The 26,059-nt window shown below is 37.9% G+C and overlaps 3 protein-coding genes, 1 non-coding gene and 1 pseudogene across 5 annotated transcripts; 3 read left to right on the plus strand and 2 right to left on the minus strand.

Moving 5' to 3' along the window:
* Positions 1-3,372: 3,372 nt before the first annotated feature.
* Positions 3,373-3,446, plus strand: TRNAT-AGU. Its single transcript has one exon. It is a non-coding gene; the product is annotated as a tRNA-Thr (tRNA).
* A 449-nt stretch (positions 3,447-3,895) lies between these two features.
* On the minus strand, positions 3,896-6,891 carry LOC113300576. 2 transcript variants are annotated; one of them, XM_026549779.1, is made up of 5 exons: positions 6,543-6,891; positions 5,366-5,419; positions 4,903-5,044; positions 4,399-4,545; positions 3,896-4,246 (listed from the first exon to the last, which is right to left on the minus strand). In XM_026549779.1, the coding sequence occupies exons 3-5, from the start codon at positions 5,002-5,004 to the stop codon at positions 4,058-4,060; spliced, it is 438 nt and encodes a 145-aa protein (XP_026405564.1). In that variant the 5' UTR covers positions 5,005-5,044; positions 5,366-5,419; positions 6,543-6,891; the 3' UTR covers positions 3,896-4,057. The 2 variants fall into 2 exon arrangements, with proteins under 2 accessions (XP_026405564.1, XP_026405565.1); XM_026549780.1 differs by lacking the exon at positions 5,366-5,419.
* Positions 6,892-7,500: 609 nt separating this feature from the next.
* On the plus strand, positions 7,501-11,187 carry LOC113296649 (selenium-binding protein 1-like). The gene is made up of 7 exons (XM_026544954.1): positions 7,501-7,764; positions 8,659-8,854; positions 9,143-9,367; positions 9,550-9,781; positions 10,026-10,133; positions 10,224-10,496; positions 10,703-11,187. Exons 1-7 carry the CDS (start codon positions 7,620-7,622, stop codon positions 10,982-10,984), a joined length of 1,461 nt encoding a protein of 486 aa, XP_026400739.1. The 5' UTR covers positions 7,501-7,619; the 3' UTR covers positions 10,985-11,187.
* Positions 11,188-11,249: 62 nt separating this feature from the next.
* On the minus strand, positions 11,250-13,549 carry LOC113296648 (O-glucosyltransferase rumi-like). Its single transcript, XM_026544952.1, has 6 exons — positions 13,343-13,549; positions 12,676-13,250; positions 12,375-12,567; positions 12,212-12,276; positions 11,903-12,113; positions 11,250-11,814 (listed from the first exon to the last, which is right to left on the minus strand). Exons 1-6 carry the CDS (start codon positions 13,445-13,447, stop codon positions 11,458-11,460), a joined length of 1,506 nt encoding a protein of 501 aa, XP_026400737.1. The 5' UTR covers positions 13,448-13,549; the 3' UTR covers positions 11,250-11,457.
* A 1,121-nt stretch (positions 13,550-14,670) lies between these two features.
* LOC113294318 lies at positions 14,671-25,980 on the plus strand (annotated as a pseudogene).
* Positions 25,981-26,059: the final 79 nt, after the last annotated feature.

The raw sequence follows: 26,059 nt of genomic DNA on the forward strand, positions 1-26,059 counted from the left end.
TTTGTAAAGTATATTTGTTAGATACCTAATATTAGTTGTCATCCAAAAGATATTTCGGTATATTAGTTGGACAACAAGTGGAATTTAATAAAAACCAAAAATTGGTATTTATTGCTTATCTTTGCATATTTTTGTATTTGGAAATTTGTAATTGCCCAAACTATCTTGGTCATTATAGATAGTGAAGTTTGTTCTCCTTACAAACTTGTCCGGGAACACACGTACTTCATTTTTTAGTTAGTGTGGGGAAAGCCCACTAGTAGTGTTCTCATTATACTCTCCAGAAGAGGAAATTAATCTAGTTATGTGAAATCCCTTATGTGCGCTTTTTTAAAGACTTCATTGGGCTCAATAAGTTTTTAGTATTAACGTCGGTGAGAAACTAAATCATATTGTTATTTTAGTTTTCTTTGATTATTATTTGATGGTAAACTAACAAGATAGTTATCTTCTAGACGAGTTCTTATTTATTTCATTTTGCTTCTTTTCTGATATAAGGTTGTTTATGGGTGAAAACCGTTTCTGCTGATTTCGGTAATTTCGTGTGAGCGCGAGTGAGAAACAAATCTAAACCCAAAACAATGTACTGCAAGGGAGTACTTTTGATTCGAGAGATCAATCTGTACAATCCTGGCCTAAACCAAGAAATGGCCGTTCCAGGCTTGCTTCGGTCACAAAGTGAAGGAGAAGGGTTGGTCTTAGAGAGGGAAGCGAAGAAAGTGTTGATGCCAGAATAGTTGATTCTGGAAGTGTGGGTGTTTTGCGACTTGTATCTGAAAGTTGAACTGGCGAGCTGAATGGAAAACTACCAGGTGATTTCTGGATGTGTATTGTTCTCCTGACCAAAACTTGTTGTTTGGTGGAAATAGGTGAATCCTATTTATACAAGTCGTAATAAAACGTACCCTGGCCTAGTAAGAAATGGATGCGGTTGAGTGGTGGAAAAGTGGTAACGGGTAACGCCTGGAATTGATGTTTCCATAATGAAGATGCGTTTCACCACTTATTTCTTGCCATTACTAACCGCCTCACTCTCATGACACTTTCTTGTAACGGGCATATTGCACACCGCACGCTGTAAACCGCCACACCAATACCCTGATGAGCATCCCCCCAGTTTGTGACATGTTTAGATGTCTCGAGTGTTTGGCTAGGAAGTGGTGACGTGGCATGTTCTGGCGTGACAGTTGTCGGTTGGCTAGAAAGTGGTGACGTGGAATGTGCTGACGTGGAGTGCTTGTGTGGAACCTTTTATCCCAACTTGGAGTTCTTGCTCATGGGCTTGTGAGTTGAGTGTTTGATAGTCAGGCCTAGCTCTTTGTTGCACATGGGCTTGCACATGGAGTTTTTTCAAGGCCTAATTAGTCATACTTGGCTAATCTTGGGAAACACCTTAGGCCTAATGAACCCTACCCTCTTAGCTATTAGGAGGAGCTTTGTAGCCCTAAGTTTGCCCACTTTTTTGTGTAGAATATTTAAGGGTACAAACACAACTTTTTCCTAATAAAATACAAAATCTAATAAAGAAAACTCTAGAAACTCAATAAATTCTAAACATAGAAAACTCTAATATTAGAATAACTTGTTTCTCAAATTAACTCCAGCTTCCTAACTCTGGTACGTTCACAACGCGTGACAACTCCCAGTAGTTGCTTCCATAGACGACACCAACTTCTTCTGGTTGCTTCCACTTAACATCATCAACTTCTACTACTACTAGTTGCTTCCACAGACTATATCTTGGTTTAATCTTTAACACACTTTAACTGAAAAAATATCCGAAACAATTCATTCATATTCTCTGGAGATTGTGAAGGCCATTTGTAGTGCATTTGTTCCTTGTATCTAGATAATTTTTAGGTAGTGACTAAATACAATCCACATTTGGTTTAATTGCAACCGAGATACCACTTCTAAAATTTTGATATATTTAATTTTAAAAGTAACTAAATACAACTCAGAAAATTCAAATTGAAATCCTAATGATCATCCAAAAATTACCAACCAAAAATAAATAATCGTTGAGTTATACAGTAAGATTATATTTTGGTTTTTTTTTTCTAGTTTTTCTTCTTCACTAATCTAGGACAAACTCTAGTCTCTCGATGAATCAAAACAAAATGTTTGTTGTTCAAGTGAAATTAACAACAAAACGTTTGTTGTTCAAGTGGTCTGATGGTTGGTATGCTCCCTTACACTGCGGATGTAGGGGTTCGAACCCCGTAATTGCCAGAACTAACTTCTGATAAGGAATTAAGGATGTAGCCCAAGACCACTCTTCCAAACTATCAAAAAAAATAAATATATATACTAAGATTTACGAAAACAATAAAGAAGTAAGCATCGTTTTTTTTTCCTTATTTCAATTGGCATCGTACAATGAAATCATTGGAACACTTATTATTAGAACCCTAATGGTGCTAACCACCGAATCCCTTAAACTGTTCATTTTGATTCATAAACGTGTAACGTACACACAATGTAAGGATGAGCGCCCAAGAGCAAACTTTTTTGTTTGATTTTTTATTTGAAAGTATTTAATTTGTTTGCATCATGGTTTTGAATTTCGTTATTAATGTACAGGGGTTAGTCCTCGGGAGAGTTGGGGGAGTTGAGTGTAGTTCAGTGTTTTACCCATTAGTTGTGGGGAAATTCGAAGGAGTCTCTCAAAACCCCCGTTAATCGTGAGAGAGGTTAGAAGAGTCTTCCGAACTCCCTAGAAAACCTCGTTAGTCGCGGGGAAGTTTGGAAGAAACTCTTGAACTCTCTGTTAGTGGCAACAAGTAGAATGCCAGGGAGTTGATTTGTTTTTGGAGTTCTGGGGAGTTTACTCATATTTTTGCCTCACTCCAAATCTTTCAAAAGAATAGAGATTTTGGGAGAGTCTCTCAAACTCCCTACACTCAAAACGCCAAACTCCCTCAAACTCCCTATACTCTCTTACACTCCCTCAAAATCCTCAAAATTCAAAACATATTAAACTCCCCCTAACTCACTCGTGGACTAACCCCCTGATAGTCTTGTGATTGATACGTATGCCACCCCGGCTACGATGTGGTCGGGCCACATACATTTTTTATGTGAGTCCTCTTTATTTTTTGACATCTATTTAACTAAAAAATCAGCCCCCTCCAAATCCCCTTAATTGTTCTACTATTTGAGAAAAGGTAGGAAATTAAAAACAGAAAAAAGATAATCAGTTAGGTAATAAAACTATTTCTCAAGTTTTTTTTCTACTTTATACTACGTGTCAACATTTAAAGAAGGGAAGTATGTGACCCGACCACATCGTAGCCGCACCTTATGGATGTTGGTAATTTGTTTAGAATGGAAGAAACTGTTAGTTAAATATATTGGAAAGGCTATCACGAAGCTTTCATAGCTCAGTTGGTTAGAGCACCCGTTTAGTAAGCGGGAGGTCTTGAGTTCAACTCTCAATGAAAGCAATTGAATTTTTGCTTTCTTACGTTTCGAAGCTCTACTGTTAGCTGGTTTTTTTGCCTGATCTCTCGGACATTTTCTTAAATCCATTAATTAGCGGAGTCCTGAAGAAATTTTTTACAATTTCTACTCTTTTTAAGAAGCGAATATGGGAGTCAATCCTTCAACTTGGCTTGTGCATTAAAACACGGCAGATCCCTGATAGCTCACCTTTTGTTGGTATCGCAAAGGACATCTCTAAAGAGATCAATTTCACTGTGGATACAGACAATCTTAACAGAACCGCGTCGGATTGTTCGTTGTTGATTTAACTAATACACGTTAACGTTATGGTCACTAGTATAGCGATGCGCCTGCCATTTCGTTCAAATGAAAATCGAACACTTCATTCAAAAACTTTGTAGTTCAAGTGAAAAAGAACATAAACTAAAGATCGTTCATTTTCCGCCATGTTCCTGTCACACTACTCAGAATAGAAGCAAAATAGTGCAAGCAGTCGATATTAATGTCAATTACTACAGACATGGGGCATTTAGTAAAAAGAGTGTTACAAACATTTAGACATTGAACATGATTATGCTTTTCAAAGCAGACCAATTAAGAAAAATTGGGTAAACTAATAATGGCAGACATAATTGAAAATTAACCCAACGAACAATCCCATATAGGACCATTTGGACAACCAAAACAGACTTGCGTAAAAGTAAAAAAAAGGCAAATGAATTAAAGGCGATACAAAGCAAGTATCACCATTCCCATCCCTACTTCTTAGTAAAAATGAGTGTATGGAAAGCAAAAAACCAACCTGCACACCAAACAAAAAGAAATTACAATCTACTTTGCATAATAGAGCGTCTTAGTTTATATGAAATTAGTCAATGAAAATGAAAGTAGTCAGGGCTAATGAAATTAGGTGGTGAATGACAGATAAGTCGGTCTAGAGCAAGGCTGACTTACCAAGTTCAGCAAACCCACATATAAGCATCCAGATGCGCGCATCATCCAGTATGGCATCTGGTTGAATTTCGTTATTGTAAAATAATCTGATAGCTTCACCTGTCTAGCCAATTTCAAAACATAGCCATCTTCTTCTATCATTTGTGCCTACATTAGAACACATATTGGTTATGAGTACAACCATAACGGCAGAATGTGTCGGGGTTGACACCGGAAAAAAAGTGTATGGAAAAGTTAATTATGCCAGTCAATTAAGCGCGAATCAAATACGTGAAGGCCAGAAATTAGAATTTTGGGATCACATTAGCCATTAAAGCACATATAAATTACACATTTGTCTGGCAATACTTTCAATTAGGTATTGTTGCAGATAACTCAAAATATGTAGAATCAGTTTACATGAAGGGCCTGTGCTACTCATTAAGGAAAAACACAAAAGGCAGCTCCAAGTTAGGGCCCTTCTGGTAAATTCAAAAGGAAAGAAGCATTGTAACTGAAACGTACCTTCCAAGCCACCGTAATGATAGACACTTGTCTATCGTACATCTTTTTAGCCATTGTGGCTCTGGAGTTTTCAATCTGATCATTCAAAAGCTGCCTTACCATACAACCTAAAGCTTCCCCAGATCTCTGCAGCTATAACCACCTGTATAAATGTAACAGGAGAGGGAAATTATGACTATGAGAATAAGGATAAACATGAATGGGAAGATGAAGAAACAAAATTCAACCATGTGCCAAAGTAGAAAGTCCTTTATGTGTAACTACTTCACCAGGCAATTCTGCTTGATGAATCCCTTCAGCTGTCAACTAATATTTTCCTGTTGCAAACCTACCTCATGTATATTGATGTGTTCATTTCACATTAATATACAATTTCAGAGCTAATATATTAAGCAATAACTAACACGATTTCGGATTTCAATCAGTTATAACTAACTTTACAATGTAATTTGCTTTCGCATACCATTACTTGATTCTGCTTTATGGTCTCCAGCTGAGTTAGAAATTTCTACACTTGCTGCACATGTAAAACAACAATATTATAAGCTAATGAGTTCTTGAATCCTTCTAAGATGAAAATTTCACCGTGTGTAACTTACATACTATTCGTCTGATGTTCCACATTTTTGAAGGGGATGAACCTATACTTACCAACATATTACATTGAAATGTACCTTCAGATCTTGTATGTGGCTTGGGTTGGATTTCAATTTTTCTGAGCGAATTTTATTCATTGTCTAGTGTCTTTTTGCACATGCCTTCAGTTTATGCTTCTCTCAGATACCAAAGGAAGTTCATCCAGGACATACTATAGTCTGGGAAGCAAAGTACACCAACATAGTTCAATTTTATATTATAATATGAAGTTACGATTCTTAAGCCTACATGCACTTAAGAACCCCAGTTAGGGAACATTCACACCATTCATAGTTAGCCATTCTGGTGTGACACAGTTCAGGCTTGCACCATTCCAGCGCAAGGCTCAACCTAAAATCTCAATGTAATACCATAACAGTGCCACGACCTAATTACATTTCTATTTCTGCATCAACAGACCACCACCATACTGATCTTTGTTGCACCATTCTGGTGTGATAAAGTTCAGGCTTGCACCATTCCAGTGCACGGCTCAACCTAAAATCTCTATGTAGTACCATAACAGTGCCACAACCTAATTACAGTTTTATTTTTGCATCAACAGACCACTATACTTTCTGAAACTTTCCTGCCACCACTATACCTAAATTATAAGTTCACCCACACAATCTGCATCAACCACCATTTATCCATTCTCTACACCTCAGCTTCAACATGAATTACACTTGACCATCAGCTGAGTTAAGCTCAACGGAGCACACCCATCATGATAGTATCTGTAAACACCATAATGCACAATCAATTTTACTTTTTTACAGATTCTTCCCTGTAATAGCCTAACATTCATCTAAACTCAATCCATTTTAAGATTCAACAATAATTTCCATCTTTTCCTCCTCCATGTGATTAAACACAAACCTAAGCTACAATCACAGCTTCCTTCTATACCCAATTCAATTACAGTTGCATTCACAAACATATAAACTCAACAGCTCAAGAATTTCAACGTCAAATACTGAAAATTAAACAACATAGGGACTTACCCAAACATTAAACCTTCTCTGAATTGTTAATTCACCAACCACTGCTGCTGAAACCCTAATTAAATTTCCAAATCAATATGCATGCGTCTCACTTCTTCTTGTTCTTCGAGAAACTCAAAATTTAAAACGTAGGTTTTTTTCAAGTTGCAGGAGAACATTTGAATAGGGTCTTCTGAAGTTGCAGAGAATAAAGAGGGGAAGGAGAAAAATTGGTTGAGATTCTTTGATCACAAATCTCAATTTTGTCTAGTATAGGGTTTTTTCAGAGTTTAAGTTTGCCATTAATTTCTTCCGAGGAAAACAGTGAACGAAGAGAAACTAAAGTCGAAGGAGAGAAAAGAAAAATGAAATCGCAAAATTCGTTCGGTGGGGTTCGACCCTGGATCCTTTAGTTGCTTATTTTACAGATATAGCCTTCATAACTTATACATGGTAGTATAATTATTTGAGGGATAATTTGGAATTTTCCATGTTGTAAAGATTATCTTCACTTTGTTGGATGTCACACGAGGATACATTTCGTTTTTTCTGACGAAGTTATTTTTTCTTCTTTCTCGGCATATATTTTTGGTATTGGCTTCTGCTGCTAAGTGGTAACTGGTATTACGTGATCCTTATCGGTAACATATTTAATTCATGAGACCCTGACTCATTTTCACGTGTCACCATTCAACTGCTGATGCAAGTACAACGTGAACGGTCGTGTTGGTTTTCATCACACCTTTCTCCAACCAGTCAGAACCAAACACCGCATAGATAAACCAAAACTTTATATTTTAATTTCAATACTTCATGATACATGAAAAATGAAACGCCGTCATTAAAGCTTCAAATCTACGCCGTCAAAACTACAAGATAATGGTACATCCCCCCTGGACACAAATAAGCATACCAAAGAACCAAGTAATGAAACTTAACTCACGTGTCCTATATAAGTACGACAACTGTAGCTGCAAAGCTATGGTTCATTCTTGGGAAAGAGTCCATTTTCATGATCTCACATTGAGAAAAACTCTGTTTTGGAGTGTATTTTGTAGCAAACTGAACTCCATTTGAAGAAGAAGAAGAAAGATTGAGATGGATCCTGTAGTTGTAGAACATGCAGAAATGAGTACTAAAACTCAAACCAATTGCAGTAAGAAAGGTCCTGGTTATGCAACTCCAATTGAAGCTATGTCTGGGCCTAAAGAAAAACTGCTTTATGTTACTTGTGTTTACTCAGGTACCCATTATTTTCTTTCTCTGGAATTTCTAGAAATTCTTATTTTGTTGAAGTTTGATTAGTTGCAGAGTATTATTATCTTTTTTTTTTTTTTTTGTGTGTGTTGGGTTCTTTTGATTGGTATTAGAACCCTGAAATTTGATTCCTTTTTGAGGTTTTATTGAATACTTGATTATGGAGCCTTTTCAATGTCAGAAATTGGTTAGATTGCTAGTGTTTTCATGAGTAGAAGAATGGGGTTTTAAGTTTTTATTTACTCCAAGTAATAGCAGGCTTAAATCTCTGAATTTCAGTATCAATGGTAGGGAATTTTTGACTGTCACTTTCTGAATTTTGCTGAGAATTCAATAATAATTGAGAAAATTAGGTAGGTGGATCTTTAGGAATCTTGCTTTTATGTTTTTTAGATAATAATTAATGATAGTCAAAGTGGGGTTTTTCTTCCCAGATTGTTTTTTAAAATTTGTTGGTTAGATCAGTGTTGATTTTGAATAATCTATTTGTTGTTCCTGATCTGGATCCAGTACACATTTTCTAATTGATATTTTTCAAGTAAAGTAAATAAGTAATAAGTCTGTTTTAGGATAATTTTTGTTTACTTGCCTTAGCTGTGTGAGGATGGATATATTTTCTCTATGTTAATCAGGCCGCTGAACTGTTTCAGCTATAACATATATTTTCCAATACTTATTCCTTGATCTCTACAATAAGAACTTTTTGCATAATATTAATATATCCATAAGCATATACAACTTAGTCATTTTTTAATTTCCTGCTATAGTCTAACAGCGGTTATTGTTTCAAAGCATGAAGCTGAACAAATTTTATCTGATTCTCAGAGCTAAAATGTGTGAAGACTAATGCTCATAGTGTTGTTGCTGTTTATCTTTGCAGGAACAGGAATAGAGAAGCCTGATTACTTGGCTACAATAGATGTTGATCCAAGCTCGCCAAGCTATTCGAAAGTAATCCATAGGATGCCTGTTCCTCATGTAGGTGATGAATTGCATCATTCTGGGTGGAATTCATGCAGCTCTTGCCATGGAGATCCATCCGCCAGCCGCCGTTTCCTCATTTTACCGTCACTGTTGTAAGATTTCTTATCTTCTTATATTGCAGTACCACTCTTTCTTAGAAAACTTGCGGTAAAACAGAACATTTGAGTTTCTTTTGTGCGACTGCTGCAATTTAAGCATAAGTATATCAAATGATTCTCAAAATTTGTCTAACTTGAATAAGTTATGCCAAAAGCATTACATTTTCCTTTCCTCGATTATGCTCTTGGTTAGATAGGCTATAAATTTATCTAATTCCAGCAGAAAATCATGATTTAGGCACACACATTCAAAATTGATAAACTATTTTTTTCTTCTATTAGGTCTGGTCGTATATATGTGGTTGACACAAAGGATCCAAAGGCTCCTCGTTTGCACAAGGTTGTTCAGTCGGAAGAAATTGTCCAAAAGACTGGATTAGCATATCCACATACTTCTCACTGCCTTGCATCTGGTGATATCATGGTGTCATGCCTCGGAGATAAAGATGGAAATGCTGAGGGAAATGGGTTTCTTCTTCTTGATTCAGAATTCAACGTTAAGGGAAGGTTAGTATTCTTCTTGGAGATTGAGAAACTGAAGTATAATAGAGCCCAAGGAGTTTTCATTCTTGTGTTTGCATTGTATTTGTGGGTGAACTCGAGCTTTGTGTTCTGTTGAATTTCTTCACTTTTTCTAATTGTGAGACCTCCACATTTAACTTCATTGCCTTTTTTCTGACTCCGCTCAGGTGGGAAAAACCAGGACACAGTCCTCTTTTTGGTTACGACTACTGGTATCAACCACGACATAATACCATGATCAGCACATCTTGGGGAGCTCCATTGGCTTTCACAAAGGGCTTTAACCCTCAGCACGTATCTGATGGTCTGTATGGAAGACAGATATATGTCTACAGTTGGCCTGGAGGTGAACTTAAACAAACACTTGATCTTGGCAATACAGGGCTGATTCCCTTAGAGGTATGCTTTGAAGATCTCCAATCTTTTTGACCCACTAGTTAATTACTTTAGCAAAACAGCGCCATCCGGCCATCGTATACATTCAAATGGTATGGTTGACTATTGTCGCTCGTTTGAATCCTCGGACCAAAACAAATTGGGTTTCATTCTCCCACTTGCTGGAATTTCGTGCCTTCTGTCAAATCCTTATTTTGATATCATCTTGCCTGTGAAGGTGACTGAAATGAATTTATGCTCTTGACAGATTAGGTTCCTTCATGAACCTTCAAGAGATACAGGGTATGTTGGGTGTGCACTATCAAGCAACATGGTGAGGTTTTTTAAGAATCCTGATGATTCATGGAGCCATGAGGTGCGTATGTAGTCTCATCTTATATTCCCTGTTGGCAAGAAACTTTTTGTGAATTTAACAATATTCCCGACTTCGACCTCTATTATGTAGGTTGCCATCTCAGTGAAACCATTAAAGGTCAAAAACTGGATTCTTCCTGAAATGCCAGGACTTATCACTGATTTTCTCATCTCTCTCGATGATCGTTATATGTACTTCGTAAATTGGCTTCATGGAGATGTTAGGCAATATAACATAGAGGACCCCAAGAATCCTGTTTTGAAAGGACAACTTTGGGTTGGTACACTGCTCAAAAAGGGGAGCCCTGTTGTGGCAGAAGATGAAAATGGGAACGACTGGCAGTGTGAAGTTCCTGAGGTCCAGGTATGTCTTTCTCTTTACATACATTCGTATAGCCTCTTGACTTTCTGCAAATAAGCCAAGTATCGATGTAAGGAATCAATGACCATTCAGCACAGGAGGCATGCATACTCGTATTCATCATTTTCTTTACAATGGTTTGTTATGCTCCAAAATACAGCACATGTTTTAAGTGCCACCGCATCCCTAATGGTGCACTAATTTTTCAGGGTAAGCAACTGAGGGGAGGCCCACAAATGATCCAGTTAAGTTTAGATGGAAAACGGCTTTATGTGACAAATTCTCTCTTCAGCAGTTGGGACAAACAATTTTATCCGGAGCTCATGCAGAAAGGTTCTCACATGCTACAAATTGATGTCGACACTGAGAAAGGAGGTTTAGCAATAAACCCCAACTTTTTTGTCGATTTTGAATCTGAACCTGAAGGTCCTTCGTTGGCTCATGAAATGCGATATCCTGGTGGTGATTGCACTTCGGACATTTGGGTCTAAACCATGAACTTCTCATATCAAAAAATAAATGAGATCAACTTTGTCAATGGTCAGCATAAGCATCCGTACAAGATTAATCCTTTATTACGATTTATTCAAATTTGTAGTCCTGTATCATCATGTTACATGTTCTGCTGGCAAGTGATGAAATATTGTATCCTGGATGCTTGTTATGAATAAAATTGATCTGAATCTTTGCTTTAGATTAGAAACTCTCTTGGATTTTCTGGTTAGGTTCTCGCAGGCATCAATATGTTCAGCAGCATATGCAAGACAATGGCTTAAGAATTTTGACAAACCAACAAATGTTTCAGACTACCAAATCAAGAAAAGCAATCAGCTGCCGGAACATGGCACTACTTGGGTCGACTCACCCAAAAGTTGTATATAAATTTGTCTATCAGGTAAACTAATATAGCACAACAAAATACCAGTAACTACATACACTATGAATCTGTATATAAGTTTGAGCTCTACTTGGGTTGACTCTCCCAAAACTTATTCTCCCACATCTCTACTTCTTTGATAGAATCACTTTTCTGTCTAAAGAAAGATTGAAGATATAGAGCATCAAATGGAGGAGGCATGGTACATGGACCAATCTCACTAGCATGCTGTACCATAGATTCCTCCATAAATTGTTTCTGTAATCCTTCTGAAGGGCAGAGCATTGTCTCAGAGCAGAACTCCACAGCATTGGGGGGTATAACTGGTTTGTATCGCAGTAGTTTGGTGTATTCGTTTAAATGATGATACAAATAGTCATAAATATAATCCATCTTTAGTTCTTCTTGAATGAAGTTGCTAGCAGTTTTACCGATCTCTTTAACCTATATACAATAAACAAAATTAGGTGCTACGTACAATCCCAAAATGGGGTGCAGTTTACGTAGTCCTTGAGGAGCAAAAAGAATTTACCTTTTCTGTATGGTTTTTGCCCCATTCAACAGCAAACTTAATAGACCTGCACTTGTCGCCATACTTGATCGGCCAGTAATGTTTCATAGGTAAAAGACTTCGTGTATAGAAATCATGATACTTGGGCTTTATCAGTAAAGTTAAAGAGTCGCAAGCTAGAATGTATTTTTCACTAACAGACCAAGCAGATCCTTCGACATAAATCTTATACCTGTTAAACGGTTATCAGTTAGTTTCATTAGCCATGCCAAGACAATTGCGTCCACTGGACTGAATGAGCTATACAAACAAGAGAGGACATAAGCTGACCTGTGAGTGCATTGATTTGCTAAATTTGATTCGCCGAAACCTTTTTGAATTTCTTTACCCCAATCCTACAAATTTCGTTGTTAAATATAAGTACTGCAGTTAACATTTAGTATTGTTAAAGTAAAACGACAACGAAAAGGCGATTGTAGTATGCAGGGATTACCTGTGCATATAGTCGGGCATTCCAATCCTGCTTTTCAGACACATTACACAGCATGAGGTCTTTCCGAAGACCTGCAACATTTGGATTTCCTTTCCAGTAGGCATATGGATCTCTATCCCGCCATCTTGTTCTCATATTTCCTTCTTTTAGTTCTTCTAATAATGTATCCCATGGTTTAATGTTAGTTTCAGGCCTGTAAAGTAAGCAATGTTTAAACAACCTGACAAAATGGAAATTCATGCATGATCTAAAAAGGAATGTGGGGGATAAGTTTGACGGCCGGGAATGAGCAGTCACTTACCAACCCCAGAAGGACCAATCTGGAAGTACGAGATCCATAAAGCCAGGATGGTTGCAGTAACGAAAAATTGGTGGTGGCGCTGTCGCATTGGGTCCTTGATAGTCCTTAGATTTGATTACAGGTCTATCATTGGAATCAAACATCAAATCCAGGTCAGGTAACTTTTTTGGGTACTTCCTTAACAATTGCAGAATACCCCAGAGTGAAAATATGTCCCTGGAATTGGTACCTAAATCCTTTTTATATGTCTCCACGTACACTTTTCCATCAACAATCACTAATCTGAAACCTGCTCTACTCTTTGCGCTGCTTACCACCTCCTCCGTGATTCCGGTTTTCCTCCATGGCTGTAAATCTTCATGAATCCAGCGAAAGTACTCAGGGCACACTTCCATTGACGATGATGATGAAATATTATCTTCATTAGCTGTTGATGAAACTGGGCAGGAGTATGTCTGGTTTACTAACGCGCAGCTGAGTGAAGCTTCCCGTCTGTTCGGGGTCTTTTCTGTTGGAATTTTGACAGTATTTTTGGAGTTTGGAGTTCCTCCGATCCTATTTGAAAGTAGTATATTCTACAAAATGTAAGCAGAAATGAAACAGTGAGATATTAGACATTTGTTCTGCATCAACATTTTGAAATGTGCAATGCTCTGCAAATACTTACACTGTCGATGCAATCAGAATACATGTAAGCACCGACGAAGAGGACAGCGATGAATGCTGCAATAGCAGTTTTTCCAGATGCATAGCCTAAAAATTCTGATGTCATCTCCGACACATGCAATTATGTACAGTAGATCCGGCAAAAAGATTTACCCTAAGACCGTTGCTTAATGTTTATACATCCTTCGATTAAGATCTTTGTTATAACTTCTAATTGGTTGTTCTTGCGAGTTCCTAAGTTTAGTACTTTCAGAGTACATCTAATTAGTAAAAATTAATGATCCCCATAGTCTAGCCTTACTGCAGGCAGTTAACGTCATAAAGAGGTACATTAGAAATTAATTAAAGTCCTCTGTGTTGACATTTGGATGGCCTTTGCTAATTTCAATAGAGACAGTAAAATCGAAGCAGTATCCCCATGTGACAAACTTTAGCAGCATTGCATAACTTCCGGAAGGAAGCATATCGCTGATATGATGCGGCAGTTTCCGCGCTTCCTTTGCTACTTTCTGACGCCTATGGGTTATAAATTTCAAAGGTGAATGAAAATTGGAGTTCCCAATAACAATAATTTTATTTTTTTTTATAAATTTAAGTACCACATGACAGACACGAACACGATTGATCGAGTGGAAACCTCGTATCCCCAGATTATCAATTTTACTAGGACGGTCCTTTTAGTATCGAATACTCCACCTATTTGTTTGTGCACTTAAAGTGGGATATGCACGTGATTAAAATGGGATGGATGACCTTAACGCAAGTTCACATCCCATGGTGGTGGTAGTGGGCAGGTGCAGAGCCGAGATTTCTTGGTTAGTTAGTGTCCCCAGAGCAGATAACCACACCATACTTGACATTTTTAAGAATTTTAAACTATATACTATTATTATGGGCCGTGAGTGTGTAAGGTGAAAAGCTACGGTTCCTGATGAACGCTAAAAACTGAAAAAGGTATATTGCAACGAAACAAAACAAAAGAGGAACTGAAAACAGACAGACACATAATAATAGTTTAATTTGAAGCATGCAGTAAAATAGAATTTGTTAACCAGCCTGAAAATTTACCGATTTACTTTATTACATGGGAAGCTCTTTGTCACACTTGTTAGAACACTGCTCGGTCGAACTCGCAAGTTTTGCTATCTTAACCTTGTTGTCAAATTTAGTTGCACAAAATTGTATGTTGATTTCTAGTCTACATATTAGTCATGTATCAGACTAGGATTAGAAGTATGTAGTGTAGTTGAGTATCAAATATCACTGAATCACTTATTAATCAGATCGAATTGGTTCAAAACTAATGCTCGTAGTGCGTTACTGTGAATCTTTGCAGGAACTGGAATAGAGAAGCCTGATTACTTGGCTACAATAGATGTTGATCCTAGCTCACCCAGCTATTCGAAAGTAATCCATAGGATGCTTGTTCCTCGTGTGGGTGATGAGTTGCATAATTCAGGGTGGAATTCATGCATCTCTTGCTATGGAGATCCATCTGCTGACTGTTGTTTCCTCATTTTGTCATCATTGTTGTAAGATTCATGATCTTCTTATATTCCAGTACAACCCTTTCTTAGCAAACTAATATTCTTTTTGTCGCTTCTTTTTTGTGGTAAGACTGAATGTTTTGAGTTATTTTCCTTTACTGCTGCAATTTTAGGCATACATATCAAATGATTTTTCCAACTTGAATAAGTATGCCAAAAGCATTAGTCTTTCCTTTCCTTGATCATGCACTTGGTTAGATAGGTTATAATATAATTCCAACAGACGATCAAGATTTAGGCACAAGTATTCTCATCTATTTAATGGGTTTTCTATGACGTAAAATGATGCGGTAGTAAATCACCTTCGTTATGCTGATGCCACTATATTCTTTGTGGATAACAAGAAAGAAGAGCTCATTAACCTATTTTCAACTCTAAAGTGTTTTGAGTATATTGCAGGCCTTCAAGTGAATACTTCAAAAACAAGAATCACTGCCATTGGAGACATTTCATCAACGAGTGGGCTGAAGAGTTAGGTTGTAGAACTGACATTAAACCATTCACGTATCTGGGAATGCCTCTTGGTGCACAAGTTTCTTCCAAAGCAATCTGGGATCCAATATTAGAAAGATTTGACGCTCATATGTCTATTTTGAGTCAAATCTCTCTGACCAAAGGTGGTAACCTGACTTTGCAGAAATGCATTCTTACTTCTCTCCCTATGTACTACTTCTCTTTATTTAAAGCTCATATATCTGTTATCAATGCTTTGGAAAGGAACCTGATTTTATTTTTTTATGGAAGCATCATAGTGGTAGTGGTGGGAGTTGCTCACATCTAGTTAACTGGAACCAAGTTAATGCTACTAAAGAGAGAGGGGGCCTTGGTGTGCTTAATCTGAGAAAGATGAATCAAGCATTATTGACCAAGTGGTGCTGATATTTGGTGTTGAATAGTCTCAGTTATGGTATAAGCTTATGACAGAGAAATATGGAGAAATATTATCATACTGGATTCCGGGTACTGTTAAAACACCTCATGGAGTATCATGTTGGAGAACTATTGTGGATGGGGGAAAACGAGTCGCTGGTTTTTTAGGGAAGTGAAGAGACGAGCGTGTTATCGAGACTCCTCAACCGAGCAAACTGCTTAACCTCACACAGATGCACTGCAAATGGAGTGCTTAGATTCGAGAGATCAATCTGTAGGACTCCGGCCTAAACCGAGTCAATGGTCGTTCCAGAGTCAATTCGGTCGCAAAGAAGGAGATGGGTTGACCTGTAGGAGGGAAGCTGAGAATTGTGTGGGATCAGTGATGATCAAGGATTGTGGATGTGTTGACGATTTCTGCAAATTTGATGAACTGCTAAAGTTGGGTTCTGCGAGTAAGTTTTTATCGAGTTGTTGACGAATGATGATAATTCTCTGTTGTCCTCGATTTGGACCTATTTATATTGCAAGAATGATGAACACCCTGATCCCTGTAAGTGTGACGGTTTCTTGAGTGAAAGAGTGGGAAAGTGGAAGATCGTGGTGAAACCAGTTCCAGGTGGTGCGGAGACTTGGTTAACCGTCCACCCACTACTTTGATAACTCCTTCAACCGTTGCACGACTTACTCACATTCTCATCGCGGATGAATCCACGTGTCGTAGGCCGCCATACCAAAACCCTAATTGATATCCTCCATGTGACGTGATTGATGTCTCACGAATCGTGGAGTCTGCATGACAGATGTGTATTTGATTGTTCACGTTGACTGATTAGACAATGGGTCTAGGGTTTGTTGAATTGAGCATGGATGACGAATTGCTCAGTAGAACATTCGAGTAACTGAATTACTGGATATTGATGGTTGGATCAATTTGAGCAATTGAGCAAGTATTGCGAATTACTGAATATTAATAGTTGGGCGATTGAGCAAGTATTGCTCAATTCGACGAATTACTGAATATTGATAGTTTGATCAATAATTCGAGCAATTGAGCAAGTATTGCTCGATTCGACGAATTACTGAATATTGATATTGATCGACTCGACGAATTACTGAATATTGATAGTGAATCAATATTCGAGCAACTGAGCAAGTATTGCTCAATTCGACGAATTATTTATTTATTGGTGATGTGTCCTAATAAAATTTTAATTAAAATATTGGTAGATTACCGAATATTATATAATTAATTCGCGTGTTACTTGATGGATCAATATAAATTTATTTAGTGTTTGAACTTGCTCAGAATAAGATTTATTGAGCGTTTGTTCGAAAACCTTAATTTTTGATCAATTGTTCATTAGTCGACGAATTGCTGAAAATAGGTCATGAGCGAAGGAGGGCCGACCACATGAGACTATGGACGTCCATGTGATGCCCAATTTATCGAGTGAGCGTACACCAGGGTCCTGAGTTGGCCAGTTAGTGAAGGAATGACGATTAAATGCAGGTTTCATCATTTATTGAAATAGTGCTGGATTAAGCATTAGGTGATAAAACCTAATTATAGAAAAAGTGATGGACCGACCAAGGTGGCATGAGACCGGCCCTTGGTGGTCGTGGGACCGCTGATGGACGTTTGCACAAACTCTGAGTTGGTTATGAAGAGTTTGGACCCAATATGAGCGATTGCGCAAATTAGGTCAAAAGTGTGAAAACGTGTGGGACCGGCTTTGTGCAAGCCCTAGGGATGATCTTGGTCGGTCAAGAATACATGCACGTGTTACCATGATGTCCAAGTTTCCGTACTGAGAGTTTCAGTATTTTCTGATGTGCGTTCGAGCAATATTTTGGATTTTCAGAAGAGTTCGATCTTTGACTGAAATCCTCGATTTTTTGCTCGAATGAGTAAGTATGCTCGTTTGATCACTATTTTGTGAATATTAAAATAATAATATTTTAGTATATTTTCGTGAGTGACCTAGTCGATCGTGTGACCATGTTGACTTTTGATTTTTTCATGGTTTGTGCAATATTTGAGAAAATATGGAGAAACCATGATTTTTTCCGAAACAAGGAAGTTTCACAAGATGAGAAAAATAACAATTTATGAAAGATTAGGGATTGCAAGGTGTGGGACCGGCCACGACTAGGGTATGGCCGGCCGGCTAAGTTGCGCGGTCCCGCAACACCTTTCTCTATTTTATATTATTATTTTTCATGAAACCACGAAAATATGGAGAAACCATGAAAATATGGAAAAACCATGAGTTTTGCTCAAACAAGGAAAGTTGTTAGAATGGAGGAGTCTTCATGAGTTCATGAAAGCAACAAAAATAAGGAAAATAATGGAGGAAGCATGGGACCGGCCACGGCTAAGGCACGGCTGGCCGTCCGGTGGGCCCGGCCCATGGGCGCTTCTCCATTATTTTAATGTTATTATTTTCTCTCTCCTATTTTATGCATGATTCCTCATTTTTCCATGTTTTCGCATGCTCATTCGTGCATTTGGGTGTTCGTTCATGCATCATTGCCGAGTACACTTGCACCATTTTATGGGGCTTACTCAGTGGTAGTCCAGATGCCCAGTTGTTGAGTATTTATTATTAGTTTATGAAATTCAATGGAGAATAATTCATGAAACTGAACAATAAAATGAGTAGTTGTTTTATTATCAATTCATAGGATCAGCTGTGGATTCGACCATGAATTCAGAATAATAAAATTACCTATTACCATTCCATGAGATCAACCGTCGATCTGATCATGAAATCGGAGTAACGAGATAATATAGTTGTTTATTGCCATTCCATGAGATCAAGCTGTGGATTCGATCATGAAATCGGAGCAAAAGATAATTGTTTATTGCCATTCCATGAGATCAAGCCGTGGATTCGATCATGAAATAGGAGCAAAAAAAGATCATTCTAGGAATTCAGTAGTGAATATCACGGCAGAATTAATCTATTGCAGAAGGATATTAGCCAGTTAAAGCGTCATAAACATTCTGAAAGGTGCATAGTCAGAGAGCAGCAAGTGTTGTCTGAATCTGAAGGCGTTGATACTCTCAATCTACGAAGAACCGCCTGGGTCTATCCACGGTCTCTCCAAATAGTTAGGGAACAGTGAGTGTCACCGACGTCCTGAAGGCGTTAATGCTCTCAATCTATGGAGAACCGCCCAATCGTTCTTCTATGTGGAGGGGGTCTCTCTCCTGTAGTCAGGGAACAATGAGTGTCACCAACGTCTTGAAGGCATTAAGCTCTCAATCTACGGAGAACCGCCCAATTATGTCATTATACATAGAGGGCACGATGAAATGCCAGGGATCGAACGTTCAGCTAGTGGAGGCTTTTCGACATACATGTTCATCATGGCTTCGTAAAATATGAATCGTCGCACGCCTGAAAGCCGTGTCAAAAACATGCATCATTATTTTACGGTTTTGACCTTTGTTGAAAATCCACTATCAACAACTATAACTGAAACTAGTTCTCTAATCTCTGAAAATTATATTCTCACATTACATTCTGGTACGTCGATATCATTTTGGCATGATATCTGGATGAGAAGCTGCAGTTTTGCTACTTCTTTTACTTCTTTATATAAACTGGATAGGTTACAGTTTGCAAGTGTTGTTGATCACATTAGACCGGGTCTTATGGCTCTTCCCAAGAGCTTCACAACTACCTTTCCACCTCAGCTTGGGAAGAGGCTAGTTGTTATGGTTATTCCCAAATTTAAGAAAAAAAACGGACGATGATAATCCGTTTTCTAATTAGTTCGGTCCACCAAATCCTAAAACCCCACTTATTTCTCTGTTGGTCCTACTAAATTTCCCCATAACGGATAATGATTATCCGGTTTAAAAAAGTTAATCGATTTTTAAGCTAATTCTCTCTTGGTCCCACTAAGTTGCAAGGGTTTTAAGACTGAAACGGTTAATGATTTTCCGTTTTTCACTTTTTCAAAACGGCTAATGGTTAGCCATTTTGGGAGTCTTCCCGTTGGGATTCCCGCACACTAGGGAAGCCTTGCGAGAATACCCACCTATGGCCACGGTTTTATTGGCTGGGAAGGGCTTGGGCATGCCCATAAGACCCAGTCTTAGTGTAGAAGAAGAAGGGTCTTGGAAGTTTGATTTTAAGAGAATTTTATCTAACTCAGAGGTAAACTCTCTGTCTGCACTGTTAAATATCATTGGTTCGTCACCTCCAGCAAGAGACACATTATCAAATACTAGGAGATGGGCAATTCACTCCTAGAGAATTTTTTCAGTCAAATCTTTATACGCCAAGCTCATTGCGGATGTAGGTATTCCATATTTTCCTTACAAATTCTCATGGCAGTCGGGTGTACCTCCCAAAAAAAATTTCCTCCCTTGGTGTATTGTGCATGGTAAGTTAAACTCGTTGGATATGCTGCAACATAAAGGAATGAACTTATACAGTTCTTGTATTCTCTGTGGTAACAGTTCAGAATCGCAAGATCATATTCTCATGCACTGCAAGTTAGCTTTTAAGATTTGGACAAACATTAATCCAAACTCAAACTGGGTGTTTCCAGAGACTATGATCTTTTTGGCGTATACATGGCCTAACCCTCCTGTTTCTGGTAAACTTATATGGGACCTTATTCCTACGTCAGTGATTTGGGTGTTATGGAGGAAAAGAAATTGCAGAATTTTCGAAGCCAAATGCAGTTTCAAAACAGATGCGGAATTATGCATTGAAGCAAAAACTCTTATTTTTATTTGGACGGCGGCTATGGAAAACAGGATACACATTAATTTTTCTTATACTATAAACAATTGGGACTTAGACCTCGTTTGTTTGCAGCTGACTCGGCGTACGGGTCTGAGTCAACCCCTGACTCGTGCCGAGTCAGCAGTCAGATCGTTTGTTTTCTATTTTGAGTCAGATCTGACTCAACCTCTCTGACTCAGACCTAACCCTTGACTCATGGAACCAAAACACTGACTCATATTTTTGAGTCAGTTGAGTCATATCTGACTCAAAACAAACATATTGAGTCAGATCTGACTCAAGCCAGGTGATTTCAGTCAGATCCAAACGACTCAGATGAGTCAGAAGTAAACAAACATGGTGTTAGTCTTTTGGTAGTGTCTCCAGCTTTTCCTTTTGATTTTCGTTTGGTCTATATTCTGTAGACTTTGTATACATTCTTCTTTCTATTAATAAATGTCTCTCTTCCTATCAAAAAAAAAGATTTAGGCACAGGTAGTAGGTCACGTTCACTACAACTGAACAACTTTTTTTTTTCTCTCCTATTAGGTCTGGTTGTATATATGTGGTTGACACAAAGGATCCGAAGGCTCCTCGTTTGCACCAGGTTGTTCAGTCAGAAGAAATTATTAGAAAAAAGAAATTATTGGAAAGACTGGATTAGCGTATTCTCACTGCCTTGTGTTAAAGTTAGAAAATCTGTCTTGTATTTATTTCTTACACTGGATTTACACCAAGTGTTTATGTCGTCAAGTATAAATAACACGCAGTAGTATGAGTCTTGTATTGAAACTCTTTACCAATAATACACGATGTAAGAATCTTTCACAGTATCAGAGCTAGGACCATTCGTATACGATCCACATGTTAAGAGGCGAAAATCGCCCTTACACGTGAAGGGAAATGTTAGATAAATAATGAACGATTTTTTGGGGATCATGGTTTTTGTGGGGGGACCATGGTCCTATTAGGCCACCTACACTATAGTTATAAGGGGTGTCCTAAAGCATTGAAATGACTAACCTACCCTTAATTTAAAACCAACCCAATAACTACCTATATATATATATATATATAACCACCACCTCCTCCCACCACCGCCGATTACCACCACCACCACCTCCGATTATCACCACCACCAACCACCGATTACCACCACCGCCCACCACCGCCGATTACCACCACCACCACTTCCGATTATCACCACCACCAACCACCGATTACCACCACCTCCGATTACCACCACCACCAACCACCACCACCACTATATATATATATATAGCTTAATTTAAAACATTAACAAAGATATTCTCACAAACCCATTACTTGTCATTCGTTTTTGGTTGAATAAATGAGAAGTAATCATTAAAATGAGTTGAAAATGGAAGTTGCAGAGAGGTTTAATGGAGGGTTTTTTTTCCAGAGAAAAGTTCGGTTATCAAGAATTAATTTTTTCTTAACCGAACACCTGATTCGCAAAAAAATACTTTTAACCGAACTCCTTGTATTAGAACAACACAAGTCCATAAGTTCGGTTCCTTCGCAAAATAAGGATATCACCGAACTTTAGTTTACGAAAATAATGAGAAGTCCACAAGTTCGGTTCGTTCGCAAAAATGTTAAGTTTTCTTTCTAACCGAACTCTACCTTTGAAACTTCGTAACCGAACTCTACCTAATTCGCCAAAAAATAAATTTCGTAGTAACCGAACGTTTTCCTAATTACATATATGCATATATAAGCCCAGTTCGGTTGATTCGAAAAATATGTTGAAGTTTGCAAACCAACCGAACTTCTAACACTAGGTTACTTTTAACCTGTAGTTCGGTTGGGAACTTGGTTGCGTTGAAGTTTGCGAACTAACCGAACACACAAGATGTACACAAATAAATTGTTAAGTTCAAAGTTCGGTTACCTACCATTTTATCATAGGTAACCGAACATTACACTGTACGACCAAAACCTCCATTAACGAGCGAGTTCGGTAACCTGCGTGTTTGGAAAACGTAACCGAACTACACTTTCAGGTGTGTTCGGTTACATGTTCTTGACATATGGTAACTGAACTGGCCCAAATCTACGTAAAGAATTTCATTTTTTTTGAAAGTTTGGAACAATTCAACCAACATTATCTAAGTTTGAAGCCTACCTGGGTACCCAAATACCCTTCCTCCGATTGTGGTTGGTAAAATCCATCGTTTTTCATGTTTTCCTTCTTCATCTTCTCTAACTTTACTCACAATAATTCTACTTCTTTAAAAAAAAACCATCTGATTTTTCAATCTCACTAATTATCTTTAACTTAATCATCTCACTAATCACTACACTAACTATTATTAACACTAACTAATCATCACCCCAAATTAATCAGGAGGGTAATTTAGGTATTAATATAAATATCTAGATAAGGGGTGACCTAGATTTACTTCTAATGTCTTTACCCAAAATAAAACCATGGTCCCCAAAAAATCGTTCTAAATAATCTCACGTCGCCTAAAACCTCTACCCTCCGTACACATATAACTCTATGGGCTTCTCCGCCTATTGCCAAATAGGTTTTGAATACGAAGCCCAAAATCTTTTCATGGTATCAGCGCGCGAAGAAACTTTTTGCTCTAACGAGTTGTTTCTTCCTTGGATCCTTCGTCTTCCGCTCACAATCACCACCACTGTTACCGACCTAATCTTCTGCTCCTTATTTCACTAACAAATCTCATTATCCTTTCTTCAAACCCTAACTTCGAAAATTTTCAATTCACATATCCAAATCACTTATAATTTCTTCAAAACTGTATTTCAATAGCGACCTCTTCTACGACTCTGATCAAATTTGTTCTACCTTTTTGAGCTCCTTCCAAATTTCAACTCCAATCAACAACAATCTTTGTTTCAATTGCTGATATTTTTTCAATTCTGGAAAACCAGATCTAACACTTTCTCACCGCACAAATTCACAATTACATCCTTCAAATCACTTCTGTTTGCATTGGTGATACGATTCCATGAATTTACAGTGGAGATCTGGTTAGTTTTGGAGATGGCATTTAATCCAATTTCTTCAGTATTCAGCAAAGCACTCTTCTCTTCGACATCGACTCTTCTCGATCCACAGGGATTGCAGTTCCTTTGCTGATTTCAAAAGTATTACTGAATTTTTGGGTGCAATTATCGAACGAGTTGTTGAATCGGTTATGGTGAGGTAAGCATTGCTTGAGTTCCGTTATTCATTTGTGATTTCTGCTCAGCCTAGAGAACTTAAATTTCTAATGCCAATTGATAAATCAAGATTGCATCAAGACTGAAGAGATTGAATTTTGTTTCATTCTTGATTCACAAACTTCTTTTTTCTATTCTTCACATTCATTTCATGCTAGATCTAGTGGTTCCAAGAATAGATGTGGCTATAATTTTGGTAGCAGTAAGATGATGGGTATTACAACTAATCGTCATCTATTTCGATTTGTTCCTTGAGTGACTGTTTGTTCATGTGTTGCTGGTTTCTTTTGCAAAATCTCTTTGCTGGTATACCTTTCATGTAATTCCTCCAAGCACCTCCACCAGGGATAACATTATCTATGGTGTTTGATAAGCTTTAGGCTTGAGGTTTCCTGTTTATTTCAAGACTAGACCTTGAAGATCCTTGAAATGTCAGAATTCCAAGTTGTTTCTCCATGCTGAACAGTAACAATAATCTCAGTACAGTCAGAAGACTCAGAACTGCTATCAGACTTGGCTATTGTGTATTATCCTCTTTAGTTTATTGCACTTGTTTGTTTTTTTTTCTTTCATATTATGTCTTTCTTTTGTGTGCCAAGCTGATGTCCAGTCCTGTAATCAGCTTGAGGGGGAGTGCTAGAGTTAGAAAATGTGTCTTGTCTTTATTTCTTACACTGGATTTACACTATGTGTTTATGTCGTCAAGTATAAATAGCACACTGCAGTATGAGTCTTGTATTGGAACTCTTTACCAGTAATACACAACGTAGAAATCTTTCACCTTGCAGCTGGTGATATCATGGTATCGTGCCTTGGAGATAAAGATGGAAATGCTGAAGGAAATGGGTTTCTTCTTCTCGATTCAGAATTCAATGTTGAGGGAAGGTTAGCATTCTTGAAAATTCAGAAACTGAATGATATTAGAGCCAAATGGGTTCATATTCTTGCATCCACATTATGTTCGTTGTATTTGTGTATGAACTCGACTTTTTTGTTCAAGTTCTTCACATCTTATGACTGGTAGACTCCCACATTTAACTTCGTTCCCACTTTTCTGATTCACCAGGACACAGTCCTGTTTTTAGCTACGACTACTGGTACCAACCACGACATAACACCATGATCAGTACATCTTGGGGAGCTCCATTGGCTTTCACAAAGGGCTTCAACCATCAGAACGTATCTGATGGTCTTTATGGAAGACACATATATGTTTACAGCTGGCCTGGAGGTGAACTTAAACAAACACTTGATCTTGGCAATACAGGGCTGATTTCCTTAGAGGTATGCTTCGAAGAATCCAATCTTTTTGGCCTACGAGTTGATTACTTTTAACAAAACCGCACTGTCCCAACATCATTAGATTCAAATGTAAAGTTGATTATGTTCAGTCGTTTGACTCCTCCCACCAAAACAAAATTGGCTTTCATTTACCCACTTGCTGGAACTTCTTTCCTTTTGTATTCCTTATATTTGATATCATCTTGCCTTTAAAGGTGCCTGAAGTGAATTTTTTGCTCATGACAGATTAGGTTCCTTCATGAACCTTCAAGAGATACAGGGTATGTTGGGTGTGCGCTATCTAGCAACATGGTGAGATTTTTTAAGAATCCTGACGATTCATGAGGTCATTAGGTGCGTATATGGTCTTATCTTATATTTCATGTTAGCAAGAAACTCGTAGGAAATTCAGTGATATCCCTGACGTCGACCTCTATCATGCAGGTTTCCATCTTAGTGAAACCATTGAAAGTCAAAAACTGGATTCTTCCTGAAATGCCAGGACTTATCACTGATTTTCTCATCTCTCTTGATGATGGTTACATGTACTTTGTTAATTGGCTTCATGGAGATGCTAGGCAATATAATATAGAGGACCCTAAGAATCCTGTTTTAAAAGGACAACTTTGGGTTGGTACGCTGCTCAAAAAGGGAAGTCCTGTTGTGGCAGAAGATGAAAATGGGAACGACTGGCAGTGTGATGTTCCTGAGGTCCAGCCAGGTATGTCTATAATAATAAAACCTATTTCATTACGTATATTTAGATAGACTCTGATTTTGCTGCAAGTAACCCAAGTGACTATGTAAGGAATGAATCACCATTTGGAACAGGACGCATGCATACTCGTATTCATCGTTTCCTTTACAATGTTTTGCTATGCATACTGTTGGCAAGTGAAATATTGTATCCTGGATACTTGTTATGAATACAATTGATCTAAATCTTTGCTTTAGATTAGAAGCTCTCTTTAATTTTCTGGTTACCGGTTCTCGCAGACATCAATTTGTTTAGCAGCATATGCAAGACGTCTTAAGAATTTTGACAAACCAACAAAT

The sequence above is a fragment of the Papaver somniferum genome, chromosome 7 (assembly GCF_003573695.1).
Source record: "Papaver somniferum cultivar HN1 chromosome 7, ASM357369v1, whole genome shotgun sequence".
Taxonomy (NCBI): Eukaryota; Viridiplantae; Streptophyta; class Magnoliopsida; order Ranunculales; family Papaveraceae; genus Papaver; species Papaver somniferum.

Coding starts and splice junctions, on each gene's coding strand:
- LOC113296649 (XM_026544954.1), top strand. CDS start 7,620: ATGGATCCTGTAGTTGTAGAACATGCAGAAATGAGTACTAAAACTCAA. Junction 10,134..10,223: donor ATGATTCATGGAGCCATGAG/GTGCGTATGTAG, acceptor TCTATTATGTAG/GTTGCCATCTCAGTGAAACC. Junction 10,497..10,702: donor GTGAAGTTCCTGAGGTCCAG/GTATGTCTTTCT, acceptor CTAATTTTTCAG/GGTAAGCAACTGAGGGGAGG.
- LOC113296648 (XM_026544952.1), bottom strand. CDS start 13,447: ATGACATCAGAATTTTTAGGCTATGCATCTGGAAAAACTGCTATTGCA. Junction 13,251..13,342: donor ATTCTGATTGCATCGACAGT/GTAAGTATTTGC, acceptor TACATTTTGTAG/AATATACTACTTTCAAATAG. Junction 12,114..12,211: donor GCAAATCAATGCACTCACAG/GTCAGCTTATGT, acceptor ACCGTTTAACAG/GTATAAGATTTATGTCGAAG.
- LOC113300576 (XM_026549780.1), bottom strand. CDS start 5,004: ATGGTAAGGCAGCTTTTGAATGATCAGATTGAAAACTCCAGAGCCACA. Junction 4,546..4,902: donor TCATTACGGTGGCTTGGAAG/GTACGTTTCAGT, acceptor GTTCTAATGTAG/GCACAAATGATAGAAGAAGA. Junction 4,247..4,398: donor ATGTGGGTTTGCTGAACTTG/GTAAGTCAGCCT, acceptor TTTGGTGTGCAG/GTTGGTTTTTTGCTTTCCAT.